This window comes from Notolepis coatsorum, assembly GCF_963971535.1.
Source record: "Notolepis coatsorum genome assembly, chromosome: 11".
Classification (NCBI taxonomy): Eukaryota; Metazoa; Chordata; class Actinopteri; order Aulopiformes; family Paralepididae; genus Notolepis; species Notolepis coatsorum.
The window spans coordinates 3974308-3996807 of NC_140175.1; the positions used below are offsets into that span (position 1 = coordinate 3974308).

Below are 22500 nucleotides of genomic sequence, written 5' to 3' on the forward strand. Positions count from 1 at the left end.
GGATGAAGTTATACCTGGCCTATAGGAAGAGAAGGATGAAGTTATACCTGGCCTATAGGAGGAGAAGGATGAAGTTATACCTGGCCTATAGGAGGAGAAGGATGAAGTTATACCTGGCCTATAGGAGGAGAAGGATGAAGTTATACCTGGCCTATAGGAGGAGAAGGATGAAGTTATACCTGGCCTATAGGAAGAGAAGGATGAAGTTATACCTGGCCTATAGGAGGAGAAGGATGAAGTTATACCTGGCCTATAGGAGAAGGATGAAGTTATACCTGGCCTATAGGAGGAGAAGGATGAAGTTATACCTGGCCTATAGGAGGAGAAGGATGAAGTTATACCTGGCCTATAGGAAGAGAAGGATGAAGTTATACCTGGCCTATAGGAGGAGAAGGATGAAGTTATACCTGGCCTATAGGAGGAGAAGGATGAAGTTATACCTGGCCTATAGGAGGAGAAGGATGAAGTTATACCTGGCCTATAGGAGGAGAAGGATGAAGTTATACCTGGCCTATAGGAGGAGAAGGATGAAGTTATACCTGGCCTATAGGAGAGAAGGATGAAGTTATACCTGGCCTATAGGAGGAGAAGGATGAAGTTATACCTGGCCTATAGGAGGAGAAGGATGAAGTTATACCTGGCCTATAGGAGGAGAAGGATGAAGTTATACCTGGCCTATAGGAGGAGAAGGATGAAGTTATACCTGGCCTATAGGAGAGAAGGATGAAGTTATACCTGGCCTATAGGAGGAGAAGGATGAAGTTATACCTGGCCTATAGGAGGAGAAGGATGAAGTTATACCTGGCCTATAGGAGGAGAAGGATGAAGTTATACCTGGCCTATAGGAGGAGAAGGATGAAGTTATACCTGGCCTATAGGAGGAGAAGGATGAAGTTATACCTGGCCTATAGGAGAGAAGGATGAAGTTATACCTGGCCTATAGGAGGAGAAGGATGAAGTTATACCTGGCCTATAGGAGGAGAAGGATGAAGTTATACCTGGCCTATAGGAGGAGAAGGATGAAGTTATACCTGGCCTATAGGAGGAGAAGGATGAAGTTATACCTGGCCTATAGGAGGAGAAGGATGAAGTTATACCTGGCCTATAGGAGGAGAAGGATGAAGTTATACCTGGCCTATAGGAGGAGAAGGATGAAGTTATACCTGGCCTATAGGAGGAGAAGGATGAAGTTATACCTGGCCTATAGGAGGAGAAGGATGAAGTTATACCTGGCCTATAGGAGGAGAAGGATGAAGTTATACCTGGCCTATAGGAGGAGAAGGATGAAGTTATACCTGGCCTATAGGAGGAGAAGGATGAAGTTATACCTGGCCTATAGGAGGAGAAGGATGAAGTTATACCTGGCCTATAGGAGGAGAAGGATGAAGTTATACCTGGCCTATAGGAGAAGGATGAGAGTTATACCTGGCCTATAGGAGGAGAAGGATGAAGTTATACCTGGCCTATAGGAGGAGAAGGATGAAGTTATACCTGGCCTATAGGAGAGAAGGATGAAGTTATACCTGGCCTATAGGAGGAGAAGGATGAAGTTATACCTGGCCTATAGGAGGAGAAGGATGAAGTTATACCTGGCCTATAGGAGAGAAGGATGAAGTTATACCTGGCCTATAGGAGAGAAGGATGAAGTTATACCTGGCCTATAGGAGGAGAAGGATGAAGTTATACCTGGCCTATAGGAGAGAAGGATGAAGTTATACCTGGCCTATAGGAGGAGAAGGATGAAGTTATACCTGGCCTATAGGAGGAGAAGGATGAAGTTATACCTGGCCTATAGGAGGAGAAGGATGAAGTTATACCTGGCCTATAGGAGGAGAAGGATGAAGTTATACCTGGCCTATAGGAAGAGAAGGATGAAGTTATACCTGGCCTATAGGAGGAGAAGGATGAAGTTATACCTGGCCTATAGGAGGAGAAGGATGAAGTTATACCTGGCCTATAGGAGAGAAGGATGAAGTTATACCTGGCCTATAGGAGGAGAAGGATGAAGTTATACCTGGCCTATAGGAGGAGAAGGATGAAGTTATACCTGGCCTATAGGAGGAGAAGGATGAAGTTATACCTGGCCTATAGGAGAGAAGGATGAAGTTATACCTGGCCTATAGGAGGAGAAGGATGAAGTTATACCTGGCCTATAGGAAGAGAAGGATGAAGTTATACCTGGCCTATAGGAGAGAAGGATGAAGTTATACCTGGCCTATAGGAAGAGAAGGATGAAGTTATACCTGGCCTATAGGAAGAGAAGGATGAAGTTATACCTGGCCTATAGGAGGAGAAGGATGAAGTTATACCTGGCCTATAGGAAGAGAAGGATGAAGTTATACCTGGCCTATAGGAAGAGAAGGATGAAGTTATACCTGGCCTATAGGAGGAGAAGGATGAAGTTATACCTGGCCTATAGGAGGAGAAGGATGAAGTTATACCTGGCCTATAGGAAGAGAAGGATGAAGTTATACCTGGCCTATAGGAAGAGAAGGATGAAGTTATACCTGGCCTAGTTATACCTGGCTAAGGAGAGGATTGAGTTATACCGGGCCTATAGGAGGAGAAGGATGAAGGGTTATACACTGCCTATAGGAAGAGAAGGATGAAGTTATACCTGGCCTATAGGAAGGAGAAGGATGAAGTTTATACCTGGCCTTTAGAAGGAGAAGGATGAAGTTATACCGTGGCCTATAGGAAGTGGGAAGGATGAAGTTATACCTGGCCTATAGGAGGAGAAGGATGAAGTTATACCTGGCCTATAGGAAGAGAAGGATGAAGTTATACCCTGGCCTATAGGAGGAGAAGGATGAAGTTATACCTGGCCTATAGGAGGAGAAGGATGAAGTTATACCTGGCCTATAGGAAGAGAAGGATGAAGTTATACCTGGCCTATAGGAAGAGAAGGATGAAGTTATACCTGGCCTATAGGAAGAGAAGGATGAAGTTATACCTGGCCTATAGGAGGAGAAGGATGAAGTTATACCTGGCCTATAGGAGAGAGAAGGATGAAGTTATACCTGGCCTATAGGAGGAGAAGGATGAAGTTATACCTGGCCTATAGGAGGAGAAGGATGAAGTTATACCTGGCCTATAGGAGGAGAAGGATGAAGTTATACCTGGCCTATAGGAAGAGAAGGATGAAGTTATACCTGGCCTATAGGAGGAGAAGGATGAAGTTATACCTGGCCTATAGGAAGAGAAGGATGAAGTTATACCTGGCCTATAGGAGGAGAAGGATGAAGTTATACCTGGCCTATAGGAGGAGAAGGATGAAGTTATACCTGGCCTATAGGAGGAGAAGGATGAAGTTATACCTGGCCTATAGGAGGAGAAGGATGAAGTTATACCTGGCCTATAGGAGGAGAAGGATGAAGTTATACCTGGCCTATAGGAGGAGAAGGATGAAGTTATACCTGGCCTATAGGAGGAGAAGGATGAAGTTATACCTGGCCTATAGGAGGAGAAGGATGAAGTTATACCTGGCCTATAGGAGGAGAAGGATGAAGTTATACCTGGCCTATAGGAGGAGAAGGATGAAGTTATACCTGGCCTATAGGAGGAGAAGGATGAAGTTATACCTGGCCTATAGGAGGAGAAGGATGAAGTTATACCTGGCCTATAGGAGGAGAAGGATGAAGTTATACCTGGCCTATAGGAAGAGAAGGATGAAGTTATACCTGGCCTATAGGAGGAGAAGGATGAAGTTATACCTGGCCTATAGGAAGAGAAGGATGAAGTTATACCTGGCCTATAGGAGGAGAAGGATGAAGTTATACCTGGCCTATAGGAGGAGAAGGATGAAGTTATACCTGGCCTATAGGAGGAGAAGGATGAAGTATACCTGGCCTATAGGAAGAGAAGGATGAAGTTATACCTGGCCTATAGGAGGAGAAGGATGAAGTTATACCTGGCCTATAGGAGGAGAAGGATGAAGTTATACCTGGCCTATAGGAGGAGAAGGATGAAGTTATACCTGGCCTATAGGAGGAGAAGGATGAAGTTATACCTGGCCTATAGGAGGAGAAGGATGAAGTTATACCTGGCCTATAGGAAGAGAAGGATGAAGTTATACCTGGCCTATAGGAGGAGAAGGATGAAGTTATACCTGGCCTATAGGAGGAGAAGGATGAAGTTATACCTGGCCTATAGGAAGAGAAGGATGAAGTTATACCTGGCCTATAGGAGGAGAAGGATGAAGTTATACCTGGCCTATAGGAGGAGAAGGATGAAGTTATACCTGGCCTATAGGAGAGAGGATGAAGTTATACCTGGCCTATAGGAGGAGAAGGATGAAGTTATACCTGGCCTATAGGAGGAGAAGGATGAAGTTATACCTGGCCTATAGGAAGAGAAGGATGAAGTTATACCTGGCCTATAGGAGGAGAAGGATGAAGTTATACCTGGCCTATAGGAGGAGAAGGATGAAGTTATACCTGGCCTATAGGAGGAGAAGGATGAAGTTATACCTGGCCTATAGGAGGAGAAGGATGAAGTTATACCTGGCCTATAGGAGGAGAAGGATGAAGTTATACCTGGCCTATAGGAGGAGAAGGATGAAGTTATACCTGGCCTATAGGAGGAGAAGGATGAAGTTATACCTGGCCTATAGGAAGGAGAAGGATGAAGTTATACCTGGCCTATAGGAGGAGAAGGATGAAGTTATACCTGGCCTATAGGAGGAGAAGGATGAAGTTATACCTGGCCTATAGGAGGAGAAGGATGAAGTTATACCTGGCCTATAGGAAGGAGAAGGATGAAGTTATACCTGGCCTATAGGAGAAGGATGAAGTTATACCTGGCCTATAGGAGGAGAAGGATGAAGTTATACCTGGCCTATAGGAGGAGAAGGATGAAGTTATACCTGGCCTATAGGAGGAGAAGGATGAAGTTATACCTGGCCTATAGGAGAAGGATGAAGTTATACCTGGCCTATAGGAGGAGAAGGATGAAGTTATACCTGGCCTATAGGAAGAGAAGGATGAAGTTATACCTGGCCTATAGGAGAGAAGGATGAAGTTATACCTGGCCTATAGGAGGAGAAGGATGAAGTTATACCTGGCCTATAGGAGGAGAAGGATGAAGTTATACCTGGCCTATAGGAGAAGGATGAAGTTATACCTGGCCTATAGGAGGAGAAGGATGAAGTTATACCTGGCCTATAGGAGGAGAAGGATGAAGTTATACCTGGCCTATAGGAGGAGAAGGATGAAGTTATACCTGGCCTATAGGAGGAGAAGGATGAAGTTATACCTGGCCTATAGGAGGAGAAGGATGAAGTTATACCTGGCCTATAGGAGGAGAAGGATGAAGTTATACCTGGCCTATAGGAGGAGAAGGATGAAGTTATACCTGGCCTATAGGAGGAGAAGGATGAAGTTATACCTGGCCTATAGGAAGAGAAGGATGAAGTTATACCTGGCCTATAGGAGGAGAAGGATGAAGTTATACCTGGCCTATAGGAGGAGAAGGATGAAGTTATACCTGGCCTATAGGAGGAGAAGGATGAAGTTATACCTGGCCTATAGGAGGAGAAGGATGAAGTTATACCTGGCCTATAGGAGGAGAAGGATGAAGTTATACCTGGCCTATAGGAAGAGAAGGATGAAGTTATACCTGGCCTATAGGAAGAGAAGGATGAAGTTATACCTGGCCTATAGGAAGAGAAGGATGAAGTTATACCTGGCCTATAGGAGGAGAAGGATGAAGTTATACCTGGCCTATAGGAGGAGAAGGATGAAGTTATACCTGGCCTATAGGAGAAGGATGAAGTTATACCTGGCCTATAGGAAGAGAAGGATGAAGTTATACCTGGCCTATAGGAGGAGAAGGATGAAGTTATACCTGGCCTATAGGAGAGAAGGATGAAGTTATACCTGGCCTATAGGAAGAGAAGGATGAAGTTATACCTGGCCTATAGGAGAAGGATGAAGTTATACCTGGCCTATAGGAGGAGAAGGATGAAGTTATACCTGGCCTATAGGAAGAGAAGGATGAGGTTATACCTGGCCTATAGGAAGAGAAGGATGAAGTTATACCTGGCCTATAGGAGGAGAAGGATGAAGTTATACCTGGCCTATAGGAAGAGAAGGATGAAGTTATACCTGGCCTATAGGAGGAGAAGGATGAAGTTATACCTGGCCTATAGGAGGAGAAGGATGAAGTTATACCTGGCCTATAGGAGGAGAAGGATGAAGTTATACCTGGCCTATAGGAGGAGAAGGATGAAGTTATACCTGGCCTATAGGAAGAGAAGGATGAAGTTATACCTGGCCTATAGGAGGAGAAGGATGAAGTTATACCTGGCCTATAGGAAGAGAAGGATGAGGTTATACCTGGCCTATAGGAGGAGAAGGATGAAGTTATACCTGGCCTATAGGAAGAGAAGGATGAAGTTATACCTGGCCTATAGGAGGAGAAGGATGAAGTTATACCTGGCCTATAGGAAGAGAAGGATGAAGTTATACCTGGCCTATAGGAAGAGAAGGATGAAGTTATACCTGGCCTATAGGAAGAGAAGGATGAAGTTATACCTGGCCTATAGGAGGAGAAGGATGAAGTTATACCTGTCCTATAGGAAGAGAAGGATGAAGTTATACCTGGCCTATAGGAGGAGAAGGATGAAGTTATACCTGGCCTATAGGAAGAGAAGGATGAAGTTATACCTGGCCTATAGGAGGAGAAGGATGAAGTTATACCTGGCCTATAGGAGGAGAAGGATGAAGTTATACCTGGCCTATAGGAGGAGAAGGATGAAGTTATACCTGGCCTATAGGAGGAGAAGGATGAAGTTATACCTGGCCTATAGGAAGAGAAGGATGAAGTTATACCTGGCCTATAGGAGGAGAAGGATGAAGTTATACCTGGCCTATAGGAGGAGAAGGATGAAGTTATACCTGGCCTATAGGAGGAGAAGGATGAAGTTATACCTGGCCTATAGGAGGAGAAGGATGAAGTTATACCTGGCCTATAGGAGGAGAAGGATGAAGTTATACCTGGCCTATAGGAGAAGGATGAAGTTATACCTGGCCTATAGGAGGAGAAGGATGAAGTTATACCTGGCCTATAGGAGAAGGATGAAGTTATACCTGGCCTATAGGAGAAGGATGAAGTTATACCTGGCCTATAGGAGGAGAAGGATGAAGTTATACCTGGCCTATAGGAAGAGAAGGATGAAGTTATACCTGGCCTATAGGAGGAGAAGGATGAAGTTATACCTGGCCTATAGGAAGAGAAGGATGAAGTTATACCTGGCCTATAGGAGGAGAAGGATGAAGTTATACCTGGCCTATAGGAGGAGAAGGATGAAGTTATACCTGGCCTATAGGAAGAGAAGGATGAAGTTATACCTGGCCTATAGGAGGAGAAGGATGAAGTTATACCTGGCCTATAGGAGGAGAAGGATGAAGTTATACCTGGCCTATAGGAGGAGAAGGATGAAGTTATACCTGGCCTATAGGAGGAGAAGGATGAAGTTATACCTGGCCTATAGGAGGAGAAGGATGAAGTTATACCTGGCCTATAGGAAGAGAAGGATGAAGTTATACCTGGCCTATAGGAGGAGAAGGATGAAGTTATACCTGGCCTATAGGAAGAGAAGGATGAAGTTATACCTGGCCTATAGGAGGAGAAGGATGAGGTTATACCTGGCCTATAGGAAGAGAAGGATGAGGTTATACCTGGCCTATAGGAAGAGAAGGATGAAGTTATACCTGGCCTATAGGAAGAGAAGGATGAAGTTATACCTGGCCTATAGGAGGAGAAGGATGAAGTTATACCTGGCCTATAGGAGGAGAAGGATGAAGTTATACCTGGCCTATAGGAAGAGAAGGATGAAGTTATACCTGGCCTATAGGAGGAGAAGGATGAAGTTATACCTGGCCTATAGGAGAAGGAAATGGAGATACAATGAAGGAAAACATCATATTTTACCCTCGCCTGGTACATAATCTTAATTTAAAAGGCAATGTGACCATTATAACCAATATAACCAATGTATGGGTTCATATCTGGCTCCTGGCGGCTCATTCTTCCTGTAAATCTTCACTGTAATAATCTGAGAACTAACCAAAAGTAGGACTGACTGTTCACTAACCACCCAAAAAGTGTATAAAACAATCTCGCTATGCTTTAATTCCATGTCTTTCTACTATTACCCTGTCCATACCTGTACCCCCCCACTCCCCCTTGAAAATATAACTGTCAGTTTCAGGTTTGCATACAGTAGCAGGATAGGCCTCAGGATTTAAGGGCAACATCCCTCTGGTTAACAGTACTGTATATTTGCATATTTTGTATGTCACAAATTTAACAGTACTGTATACCTACCTATTATGTCATGTATTGTTATAAATGTCATGATATATATCTGTATATCTGTATGGCCCCCGTAAATGTACAAACCCCCCACCCACCCCCGCCTAATGTACAGTTTCCTCCCCCTCGTATGTATATATTTTCTGTTAGGTTAACAGTACTGCATATTTGCATACATTTGCATATGTATGTCATAAATGTCAAGATATATATCTGTATGTTGTGTATGTCATAAATGTCCTGATGAATTGAAAATGGGGGACCCTGATGGAAACAAGACGAAAGTCTTTCTCTGGTCTGCATCCCCTTAACAATTGTGTGTATTGAGCCGTACTGTATTGTACCCATTCTGCAATCTGTTAAATAAAGTTTTCAATCAATCAAATCAAATCAATCAATCAATCCATCCAAACCTTCTGGAAGGCCAGGGTGGACTCGTCTCCGTACTGGTTGCGGAAGTAGTCGTACATGCCGAAGTCCGTCTGCCTGCCCAGCTGGTCGCGGGACTTACAGTCTGGGATGCACTCGATCACACCACACTGGGAGACAGAGGCCTCGGTTAATAGAGATTTGGGGGGGGGGGGGGGCTAGGGAGGGGGCTAGGGAGGGGGCTAGGGAGGGGGCTAGGGAGGGGGCTAGGGAGGGGGCTAGGGAGGGGGCTAGGGAGGGGGCTAGGGAGGGGGCTAGGGAGGGGGCTAGGGAGGGGGCTAGGGAGGGGGCTAGGGAGGGGGCTATGGAGGGGGCTAGGGAGGGGGCTATGGAGGGGGCTAGGGAGGGGGCTAGGGAGGGGGCTATGGAGGGGGCTAGGGAGGGGGCTAGGGAGGGGGCTATGGAGGGGGCTAGGGAGGGGGCTAGGGAGGGGGCTAGGGAGGGGGCTATGGAGGGGGCTAGGGAGGGGGCTATGGAGGGGGCTATGGAGGGGGCTAGGGAGGGGGCTATGGAGGGGGCTAGGGAGGGGGCTAGGGAGGGGGCTATGGAGGGGGCTAGGGAGGGGGCTAGGGAGGGGGCGGGGGAATACATATGGCTGGTTTTACAGACGGGAATGAATTAAGGCTAAAGATTTGTTCCCATAAAGGAGACTTATGTAACATAATTGATGAACACTGGTTGGGGGCCCCTCCTAAGAATGATCTCCTAGGGCCCCCAATAGACCCTAGCAGCGCCACTGTGTGCACGCGCGCGCACACACACACACACACACACACACTGAATGGATTTGATAGCTGTCATTTCTGCGCATCTGTCTTCGACACCCGAGAGTGACACCTCAGCCCCTCCCCTCCTTAGAGTGACACCTCGGCCCCTCCCCTACCTGAGAGTGACACCTCAGCCCCGCCCCTACGACTCAACTGTAGTTCTTTAGACAGCGAGGGAAATGATACAGCCCGACAAGTTAACAATAATTAACCCATTTACAAGTCGTCTTACACATAGCAAATAAGGAAACAGACGGAGAACATTTCAAAGCACTAGAAATGGCGAATATCACATTTTTGACCTATTTCTGAATCGCGCAACATTTTCGGCATTTCTGAAGAATCCTCCGCGACCTCAGAGGGTTGGGAGTGTAAAAGGCGCCCTCACCCCGGGGGCGGTAGCCACCACTCGGTAGGGGAACACTAACTCACCCCGGGGGCGGTAGCCACCACTCGGTAGGGGAACACTAACTCACCCCGGGGGCAGTAGCCACCACTCGGTAGGGGAACACTAACTCACCCCGGGGGCAGTAGCCACCACTCGGTAGGGGAACACTAACTCACCCCGGGGGCAGTAGCCACCACTCGGTAGGGGAACACTAACTCACCCCGGGGGCGGTAGCCACCACTCGGTAGGGGAACACTAACTCACCCCGGGGGCGGTAGCCACCACTCGGTAGGGGAACACTAACTCACCCCGGGGGCGGTAGCCACCACTCGGTAGGGGAACACTAACTCACCCCGGGGGCAGTAGCCACCACTCGGTAGGGGAACACAAACAGATCCAGGCCGACCAGCTGGAAGATGTTCTTAAACAGACCGATGATCTGCAGAGCCAGCATGTCCTGGTGGAGAGAGGGAGAGGGGGGGGGGAGAGAGAGAGAGAGAGAGACAGAGAGAGAGAGAGAGGGGGGGGGAGGGAGAGAGAGGGAGAGAGGGGGGGGAGGGAGAGAGGGGGGGGAGGGAGAGAGAGGGGGGGGAGGGAGAGACAGAGAGAGAGAGAGAGAGAGAGAGGGGGGGGAGGGAGAGAGAGAGAGAGAGAGACAAAGAGAGATGGAGCGAGAGACAGAGAGACGGAGAAAGAGACAGAAAGAGAGAGACAGAGAGAAAGAGAGACAGAGAGAAAGAGAGAGAGAGACAGAGAGACGGAGAGAGACAGAGAGAGAGAGAGCGAGAGAAAGAGAGAGAGAGAGAGAGAGAGAGAGAGAGAGAGAGAGACAGAGAGAGAGAGACCGAGAGACGGAGAGACAGATATTTGGGCCAATATCAGACACCAGTATCAATATGGGTTAAATTATTGCGTGTATTGTATTGTGTGATGACTGAATAAACTACTAGCTATCAGGAGGTCAGGTGACGTAGCCATCAGGAGGTCAGGTGACGTAGCTGTCAGGAGGTCAGGTGACGTAGCTGTCAGGAGGTCAGGTGACGTAGCTGTCAGGAGGTCAGGTGACGTAGCTGTCAGGAGGTCAGCTGACGTAGCCGTACCTGTCTGCAGTCGTCTCCCACTTTAAAGATGGCGGCCTGCCAGCTGATGCTGCGCGCGCCTCCCTCCGCGTTCTCCTCGCCCTCGTCCACTGAGTCCGAGGTGCAGCGCATGCCCTCCTTCTCCAGCTCGCTGACGCCGCAGTGCTTCACCTTGAACTTGGCCAGGTAGGGCGCCTTGGCCGCGCTGGTGGAGGAGGAACATACATGTTTATTAGGGCTGTCAGTTTATCGCGTTAATTAGATTAATTAATTACACAGCAAATTATCGCGTTATGAAAATTAACTCAAAATTACAATTTTTTTTTTTAAAAATACTTTTTTTTTAATCTCATTTATTCCATAAGAACGTAGAATAAACATTTACAGATTTTTTTTTTTTTTAAATGGTCCATTTGCATGTTCTTGGTATCTGATTCTAGGGACATCTATGGATCTCAGGGAATGTATTCCCAGTGTCAGAAATACTGTGTCTGTTACTAGGCTTGAGTCAATTGTAATGAACCAAATGAGAAAAAAATTTGTATCTTTGACTGTGAATAACACCACGCTAAAATTTACCAGACCTGAAAAATCTAAGCAAATGAATAAATGGAAGATGATTAAACAGAAGGTTTTGTAGATACAGTACTGAATTCTGCCATCCGGACACATGCAATTTGAAATATGATTATAGAATATCAGGCCTAAAATGGTTATGCGATTAAAATGCGATTAATTAGATTAATTAATTACAAATCCTGTAATTAATTAGATACATTTTTTTAATCACCTGACAGCACTAATGTTTATATATCACTGGTAGAGTAGTAACATATATGTTTATATATCACTGGTGGAGTAGGAACATATATGTTTATATATCACAGGCAGAGTAGGAACCAGGGCCCTCATTCATCAACGTGACGTAGAAAATGTTCTATTTCCATACTTAAGCACAGAATTTAGAATGTGTGCACGCACAAAAAAAACGGGATTCATCACACGTGCGTACACAGGTTCTACGCACACCTGTCATGATAAATATGACTTTGATCCTACGTTTGAGCTCGTGCACTGTTTTAAGTATTTGCATACCAGAACCGCCCCGATTAACCATATACGGTAATGGCACACCCCCATGAAATGTGGAAAAGTGGACTAACCCGAGCGAACTCTGAGAGACTTCACTGAGAGCGAGATTGATCAGTTTCACCGAGGTCCAACCAACAAATTGAACGTATACAGCATTTCCCGTTGTGAACAATCTTATTTGGAAACATGACACACAGAATAATAGTATTTAGCGTTTTATTTTAAACAATATTTAATCGTATGATTATAGATATTTTTAGAGAATAAATAAATCCAATGAAGTTGCCAAGTTCACAGACAACTCTGCGCTCGAATGCCTATTATGTGCGCTCGTCATGAGCCCGTTCTGGTCAGAGTCATATGGCTTCAGTGGATAACTATGATCTGCATTTAAGTGAATATGAATGAGACTCCGGCCACCGGCACATTATCAGCCAAAATGCGCATCGCAGATTATCTGTACATTGACCAAGTGGAATCCCGTTCACATTACTGATTACTGATGGAGCAAACTCTGAGAGATTGTTCACAGAGGCGCTGCCGAACCAAGATATAATATGATGTGTATAATATAATGTGTGTAGAGGCATATGATACAATCTATTTTGTTGTTGGTATTAGGCAGCCTATATGAAGTACATATAATAGCAGCCAGCCCATAGCCTACATTATGCAACAGTAACTTGCGCATATAATAACACACAGCCCTTAGTTTCATTATGCATTGTGTGTTGAGTACTGACTTTTAATAATTTCTGTTTTGCAATAAAAAAAAAGAAAAAAGAAAACACAGCCCTGCGAAGCCTGCATACAGTAAACTAACTTGATCATTAATCTAGCTGTTGTATCTTTACGCTTATGAAAACATTAAATAATATGTATAATAGGCCGTCGCTTTAGCCTATATTCTCAAATTGCATTTAATGGCTGAATGAAAACTTTATTTAACAGATTGCAGAATGGGTACAATACAGTACGGCTCAATACACACAATTGTTAAGGGGATGCAGACCAGAGAAAGACTTTTGTCTTGTTTACATCAGGGTCCCCCAACTCGAGTCCTCGATATCCTCGCGGACGGACCAGTATACCTTTATATCATATCATATTCATATCATAGTTTACTCTATCAGCCTACCAGCATGTAATACGTTCTTTGTTAGAACTCAACTCGTTATTATTTTGCGCATAGATTGCAGAAATACGGGGACGTTTTGATTTAGGCTTTGACACAGAATACAAGTCATGATATCACCCACACGATATATGCTCTGTGTCCAGAGCATGTATGCTTTTCATTCATTTAAGACACATTTATTGCAAGGGTTTTGTATACACATACACTCAACAAATAACCTCTGTCTGTTCTCGTTGCAATGCATTTATATCGTGGGTGTTCATATGACTTGTATTCTGCTTACAGCTTCGGGGTTCCACTTATTACGTTTAACAATGGCAAAGCCTTTTAAATATAATCAAAACGTTCCCGTATTTCTGCAATATATGCGCAAAATAATAACGAGTTGAGTTACGCGGAGCGCCGCCAGTGTCTTATTTCCGCGTTGAAACGAATGCATGAACTGAGGAGCGCTTATGCCGTAGTAACGATGTTCTAACACTGGGCGTCAGCTAAGCATGCTCAGAGCTGTGCGTAGACATAAGTACAAAGTCAAGCACAAGTTCAAATAGATAAATCCCACACTTTGCTTAGAAATGATTGTACGCACGGCTTAATCGCATATCTGTGCGTACATCAAGTTGATAAATGAGGGCCCAGGGGTGTAAAAAGTACCCAGAAATTATACTTAAGTGAAAGTATGGGTACCGTCTCAAAATCGTACTCAAGTCAGAGTAAAAGTCAAAAAGTTTCTACTTTTAAATGTACTTAAGTACTAAAAAGTAAAAGTTAATTTCTTTTTTCCGGGGCAATGAAATGTTCTGTTTCGTCCTCTTCATCACTCGTTTGTGGCCGTCTTCTGTAGCTCGTCACTCTGACTGTCTATTCTTCTGATAGCAGGTGTCTAATCAAAGATCCCCACTTTCCAGTCTCGCACAAGGACCAATCAGCATGGGTATGGGCGGGTTCATTTTCCATTGATGGGGATTTGATTGGCTGTTTTTAAATAAAGTGCGGCAGCAGGATTAATAACGTGAACGTTAGTTCGGCCAGAGAAACAAATATACTAATTAAAATAGTTGGACCTGCGAGATTAGTACTTTGTAGGTCTGCATTTTAAATGTAAGGAGTAAAAAGTATGTATTTTTTTCTCTGAAATGTAATTGAAAAGTACAAGTATACAAACCTAATAATACTTGAGTAAAGTACAAATCCCCCCAAAAAGAGTACTTAAGTATTGTAACAAAGTACAATTACTCAAGTACTTTACACCCCTGCTAGGAACTAGGAACATAATGTTTATATATTATCAGGTAGGTAGGGCTCCTTGGCAGCTCAGTTTCCCTAAAATGGAATGTTAGCATTGTTAGCATTGTTAGCATTCCTCATGGAAAGCGTGGGACAGAGCTAGCCGCCAGCTTCCACCCAGCACACCAGTACCCTGACAAACGATGCACAGGTAGGTGTGTGGTTAGTTACCTCTGCATGGGTGTTCCTGACTTGTAGTCGATGTCCAGGACGATGGCCTCTGGGTTACTTGGTAGATAGCAGCCTAGAACACAACACAGCAAGCAGGCAGACACAACAGTGACTCCTAGGAACAGGAACAGACATAAGACATCACGTCTTTTCTACAACAGGAGAGACAACAATGGAAATAACAACGGAGATTAGTCTTGCGGCGCTAGACGCTGATACCGGTGTTACCGTGTTCACCCCCCCCCCCCCACCATAATAATAATAATAATAATAACTAGACAATTCCGCGCGGGGGAAATTGTGAAAGTGTGGGTGACGCCTGTGCACCGCCGGCCAACGGGGGAGAGGGTCTCTCGCGAGTCTCTATGACAAACGGTTCAAAGGATACAAAAAGGGGGCGCGGCCTAAGGATCGGGGGAGTGGTCAACATAGACCAATCAAAGAGGATATCCCTACTGAGTGCAACGACACAACCCGCAACACTATTACACTATTACACAATATTACACTATTACACACTATTACACACTATTACACTATTACACACTATTACACTATTACACACTATTACACACTATTACACTATTACACACTATTACACTATTACACTATTACACACTATTACACTATTACACACTATTACACTATTACACACTATTACACACTATTACACTATTACACACTATTACACACTATTACACACTATTACACTATTACACACTATTACACTATTACACACTATTACACACTATTACACTATTACACTATTACACATTATTACACTATTACACACTATTACACACTATTACACACTATTACACTATTACACACTATTACACTATTACACACTATTACACTATTACACACTATTACACTATTACACTATTACACTATTACACACTATTACACTATTACACTATTACACACTATTACACACTATTACACACTATTACACTATTACACACTATTACACTATTACACACTATTACACACTATTACACTATTACACACTATTACACACTATTACACTATTACACACTATTACACTATTACACACTATTACAATATTACACTATTACACACTATAACACTATTACACTATTACACACTATTACACTATTACACACTATTACACTATTACACTATTACACACTATTACACTATTACACACTATTACACTAGTACACTATTACACACTATTACACTATTACACACTATTACACACTATTACACTATTACACACTATTACACTATTACACTATTACACACTATTACACTATTACACACTATTACACTATTACACTATTACACACTATTACACTATTACACACTATTACACTATTACACACTATTACACTATTACACTATTACACTATTACACACTATTACACTATTACACACTATTACACTATTACACTATTACACTATTACACACTATTACACTATTACACTATTACACTATTACACACTATTACACACCATTACACTATTACACTATTACACACTATTACACTATTACACACTATTACACTATTACACACTATTACACTATTACACTATTACACACTATTACACTATTACACTATTACACACTATTACACTATTACACACTATTACACTATTAGACACTATTACACTATTACACACTATTACACTATTACACTATTACACACTATTACACACTATTACACTATTACACACTATTACACTATTACACTATTACACACTATTACACTATTACACACTATTACACTATTACACTATTACACAATATTACACTATTACACACTATTACACTATTACACACTATTACACACTATTACACTATTACACACTATTACACTATTACACACTATTACACTATTACACTATTACACACTATTACACTATTACACACTATTACACTATTACACCGAGTACAATGGCACAATCCGCAAGTCTCTACGACAAACGGTTCAAGAGATACACTGAGGGGGTGTGGCCTAAGGGGGCGTGGTCTAAGGATCGGGGGAGTGGTCAACATCGACCAATGAAAGGTGGTCAACATCGACCAATGGCACAATCCGCAAGTCTCTACGACAAACGGTTCAAGAGATACACTGAGGGGGTGTGGCCTAAGGGGGCGTGGTCTAAGGATCGGGGGAGTGGTCAACATCGACCAATGAAAGGTGGTCAACAGGGGGAGTGGTCAACATCGACCAATGAAAGGTGGTCAACATCGACCAATGGCACAATCCGCAAGTCTCTACGACAAACGGTTCAAGAGATACACTGAGGGGGTGTGGCCTAAGGGGGCGTGGTCTAAGGATCGGGGGAGTGGTCAACATCGACCAATGAAAGGTGGTCAACATGGACCAATGAAAAATGAAAGAGGATATCCCTACTGAGTACAATGACACAACCCACAAGACAGAGGGCGCTGTCAGCAATTCAGTACTGCAACACAGTGATGGCCAATGATGGGTTAAGTGGATGATGTCATTGGCAGCTCAGCCACGAGCCACACAGCTGAACCAATCATGAGTGAGCCATGAGCCACACAGGTGAAGCAATCACTATGACTTGCATATTTTCTATCCAATGCATTTCTATGGAGGCAGATGCATGACTGCATTGTCACATTGATTAAAAGAAAACTATAAGAGATGAAGCGTTGTGACGCGCACATGAGCACTACAACGAGTAGGCGAAGGGTTGTGCGCGATATTGTGGCATTCGTGCGATATTGTGGCACTCCTTCGGCGATCGGAACAGAAGGCTAAAAAATAGTGTGAAAAATGTGATTTCTAGAGGGCGATTGCATGGCGGTCAATGGGGAGGAGAACCTTCAAACAAATGGTCGTCAGTTGAGATAGAAATGTCCAATTCCATTTATTTTTCTTTTGTGAGCGGGATGACAGCCGTGTCATCGTTTTGATGTGTTTGTTTTATTTCTACGTCCAAAATTGAGATCACACTCGCAATTCACCCAAGGTAGGGGGAAAAAGATTATTTCAGCTGCTACACTCTAAAATGCAATGCATTCCCAATGGGACCGAAATTTTACCGTTTAAAGTCGATTCGTAGCCAGACGGTGCGGTGAAACTTTTACGAGTTCGAAGACCGCAGTTGCCATAGGCAAGCCGCTCGTTTTGATACCTTTCACGTGTATGGTGCGCGAACGCTTACGTGTTGCAAAGTGTTTGAAACTCTAAATTGCACTGTATTTCCGAAATTTTACCGTTTAAAGTCGATTCGTAGCCAGACGGTGCGGTGAAACTTTACGAGTTCGAATAGCACATCGAGTTGGAGCAAGCCGGTCGTTTTGATACCTTTCACGTGTATGGGGCGCGAACGCTCTGGCACGAGTGTGTTGGCAAAATCGGTGGAATAAAGAAAGAAAGAAAAAGAGTATGGATATGTATAGTGTGGGTTGCAACCTGGCTTCGCCAGGTCACCCACACTAATAATAATAATAATTCATTACATTTATATGGTATCCCACCAGTCCATGTATTTTTCTTTTGGTCCACTTTTTCTCCTCCTGTTTTTTTTTTTTTTTTTTTTTTTTTTTTTTATTATTGCAAAACAAAAATTATTAAAAGTCAGTACTCAACACATAATGCATATTGAAACTTTCAGTCAAGGTGGTTAAAATACATGTAAGTACAGAAACAAGATAAAACAAAAATAGTCTATAATAACATTTTAACCGTATACAGTGTATATCCAGCGAAATTACAATTATATAAATGTTAGTATAGAATATACCCCTAATACCTATTTTCTAAAACCCTACACACATATGCTCCAGCTCGAACCCCCCCCTCCCGGACCCCCTCTTGGATAGTACCTCCATTATCCCTCACTCCTACCAGACACTACCATTATAAGCTAGCTTTTATTCTCTCCACCACTTCTACCCACAATGACATTTTGGTTTCATTGAGACCCAGAATTCTTGCTGTAGATATTTCTTGATATATCACATCGAGATATGTAAGAAACCAAACTTTCCGGCAAATTTTTTCCGGTTGAAACCAGCGTGATGCGATCAGCTTTTTAGCTACTGTGATACCCGATAAAACCAATCTCTTTAGCTGTGGATTCACTGCAAACTCAAAAACATCATTCAATAGTAATACCGAGGGGTGTACAGGTATATTCCAAGACACGAGTTTTGATAATTGTTGGGACACATCTTTCCAGAATGCCTTAACTGGTGGGCAGTCCCAATACATGTGCATAAATGTCCCTTCGTCCCCATTTGTACATTGGGTGCATTTGGAATCTTGTTTGAGCCCCATTCGGCACAGTCTTATAGGAGTCAAGTATGTCCTGTGAATATAGTTCAGATTGATTTGTTGATGATCCGGGTTCCTTGATGTAAGTCGGACATTTGCCCAGGCTCCTTGCCAATCAAAGTCATTTTCCAGGTCTGGTATATCCCTCCTCCAAACATTTACATTTAGTCATTTAGCTGACGCTTTTATCCAAAGCGACTTACAAGTTCTGTACGACAAGACAGCAAGAAGGGTACAACTCTATCAGCTGAGTAACAATGTTCATCAAGTGTTGCGTGTTACAGTGTAGGTTAGTTTATTAGGACAAGTGCAAACAGTGTCTAGTTGAAGGGTTTCATACGAGGACGTTAGTAATTGATAATAAAAACCTGATACAAAACCTCCCAATGTTTCTCTTTCATAGAAAAATTTGTGGTATCTGTGGTGTTCAATTGGTATGAGTAATGGAACACCGTGAGATCTCAGACATAGTCGTAACTGTATGTAAAAAAGCCATGTGGACTCGGTGAGGTTAAACTTTGTGCATATTTCGCCATAACTACATAAGCCCTGGTTATTAAAAATATCCCCTAATGAGTGTATGCCTTGCTCTTCCCATATAGGGAATCTTATAGGGCGTTTTCCCATTAAGAGTGCATTGTTATTGAATATGGGAGTGTGATTATGCCATTTTTGGGGGTTAGGATATTTCTTTTGTGTTTCCCGCCATGTTCTGATTGCATGGGTAATTATGGGGCCAAATTCCCGCTCACAATGCTTGATTGAAAGTTTAGTGTGTGCTATGTCTTTCAGTCTCTGTGGGGCTACTATGTTTTCTTCTAATTCTCTCCAAGATACCAAAGCCTGGGGATCAAACCATATTTTCAATGGTCTTAATGTGAAAGCCTTAAAATATTGTAAAAAATCTGGAACTGCCATGCCACCGTCTGCTTTATTTCTCTGTGCTGTGGATCTTTTTATGCGAGGTGGTTTGTTATTCCAAATAAATTTGTATGTGGAGGATTGTAATCTTTTCCAGTAGCCCTCTGGAGGAGGTAACGGTAGCATTGAGCTGATGAAATTGATTCTTGGTAATACATCCATCTTAATTATTGATACCCTTGCCTGTACTGAGTTTTTAAGTTTTGCCCACCTGTCCAGGTCGTCTTTGATTTTGTTCTGTATTTTTGTGTAATTGTGCTTCACCGTTTGTCTTATGGTGGGAAATATTTCCACACCCAAGCATCTAAAATGTTTAACCATGGGTATCGAACCTGGGAGGGTTGTGTCTTTTTTTGCACGGATGTTAAGAGGAAGGAAAGCCGACTTCGGCCAATTTATTTTAAATCCCGATAAATCACCAAAGTTCTCTATCAACTTGAGTAGATGCGGCAATGTGGTGTTGGGGTTTTGCATGAACAATATTACGTCGTCCGCATATAAACTAATTTTATGTTGTGTGCCCTTGATTACGATTGGTTCTATGTGTTGGGATTGTCTTATAAATTGTGCTAAAGGCTCTAATGATAGATCGAATAGTCCGGGACTAAGAGGGCAACCCTGTCTGGCTGAGCGTGATACCGGAAAGATTTCGGAGATGAATGTGCCTGTTGTAATCATGGCCGATGGGTCCTTGTAAAGTACTTTAATCATATCAATGAATCCTTTTCCTAACCCCATCCTTTCTAATACTGCCCATAGAAACGACCATTCCAGCCTGTCAAATGCTTTCATAGCATCCAGGGATAGCATCGTACAGTTTGACATCGGTTCCGAGGAGGCTTAAAGGACGGTAACTACCGCACTCAGTGGGGTCTTTGTCTTTTTTGAGAAGGACTGAAATGAGTGCGATATTGTGGTGTTTATGGAAGCTCCCCTCCTTGACTGAGTATAAGATCATATTTAGTAATAAGGGTCCAAATATGTCCCAGCAAGAAAGGTACATTTCTGATGGGATACCGTCTTTTCCCGGAGCCTTACCGTTTTTCATTCCGGATATGGCCTTCTCGAGTTCTTCTAATGTGATCGGTGCTTCTAACTGTTTAGCGTCGTCCTCCGAAAGTTTAGGGAGAGTAATTTGATTAAGATATGTGTCTAATTTGTTTTGATCAAAGGTCGTTTCTGAATTATACAAGTCGGAGTAGAATTCTTTGAATGTATCGTTTATTATTTTGGGGTCTGTTACAAGTACTTGTTGTTTTCTAATGGCAGTTATATCTGCAAATTTTGCATTAATTCTTAATCGCATGGCTAATAGGTGACTAGGTTTAGAACCTTGGAAATACTGCTGTTGTCTTGTGCTGCGTATTTGCATTTCCGATTTTTGTCTGTATATTGCTTTGATCTCTGTCTTTAGAATGTTAACTTGGTTTTCTAGTCTAGTAGAGTTGTTGTATTTTAAAGAATTAAAAAGCGTTGAGTAAAGCGTTTCCATTTCAGACAGTTTTGTGCATTGATTTTTGCGCAATATGGAGGAAAATCTATCCGTGAAATCCTTGATCATACCCTTTACCGACATCCATAATATTCTGGGGTCTTGCTCCGCGTTTGCATTATCCCGTAGGAATACTGTGAGAGCTTCTTTAATTTGTGTAATGAATTCCTTGTTGTTAAGCAGCATAGTATTAAAACGCCATCTTGGGGCCCGGGAAGATAGTGTACCAAATGTTGCTTTCAGGATTAAGTAACAGTGATCTGATAGCGCATTGGGTATCATTTCCACTTCATATTTATCAAATATTCTCGGGGATGCAAAGACGTAATCAATTCTGGATAATGTGTTGTGTCTCGCCGAACGACAGGAGTACTTACGGGTCATGGGATTAAGTGAACGCCATAAATCAATTACCCCTGTAGACTTTGACCAATCTTTTAATGCTTTAGATGAATTTTTTTGTTCGCTGGAAAAGGCAAGGTAAGATTTGTCCATCCTTGGATTCCAAATGGCATTAAAATCCGCACCTATTATATATGAGTACTCGGGATGGTTTAACATTTCTCCGGTTAGTGAAGTGAAGAAACCCACTTCGTACAAATTTGGGGCATATACCGCTGCCAACGCAATTTTCCTGTTATTATGTACAATCCTAGCTATAGTTATACGCCCCTCAGCATCCGACCATACCCCTTTCAATTCGATATTTAATTTACGTCTGACGACTATGGCTACACCTCAATTTAGTCGTTATGCCAATTCCCCCCTCCCCTTCCTGGTCGTTGCTCGCATGTGCCCCCCACTGGTAGGTCTAGGGAGCCCTGAAGTCTATCAGATGCTTCCTCCAAGACATAGGAGACAGCCAGCAGCATCTTTTCACCTGCCAGCGCGGACTCTCATTGGCGAGGTGTAACGCGTGGGAGGCTCACACTGCCCCCGCCATTTCCCTCCCTCGCTGACCGACCTGTTTTTTTCCCCGACTAAGAGGTTGGCTGGTCAACTACGGCTCCTTTCGACCGATTAGTCGACTAATCGACTAATAGGGGTCAGCCCTAATTGATACTAATAATAATAATAATAATAATAATTCATTACATTTATATAGCACTTTTCTAGACACTCAAATTGCCTCCTTCA

At 43.2% G+C, this 22500-nt stretch overlaps 1 protein-coding gene across 1 annotated transcript in view; it reads right to left on the bottom strand.

The window, feature by feature from the left end:
* The window catches only part of pi4kaa (phosphatidylinositol 4-kinase, catalytic, alpha a), a 144460-nt gene that overhangs the window by 17213 nt on the left and 104747 nt on the right, over nt 1-22500 (bottom strand). Inside the window, exons 46-49 of the mRNA XM_084325266.1 lie at nt 14668-14740; nt 11001-11184; nt 10253-10357; nt 8730-8855 (exon numbers count right to left, since the gene is read on the bottom strand). Coding sequence (XP_084181392.1) covers nt 8730-8855; nt 10253-10357; nt 11001-11184; nt 14668-14740 — 488 coding nt within the window. The remainder of the gene's footprint in view (nt 1-8729; nt 8856-10252; nt 10358-11000; nt 11185-14667; nt 14741-22500) is intronic.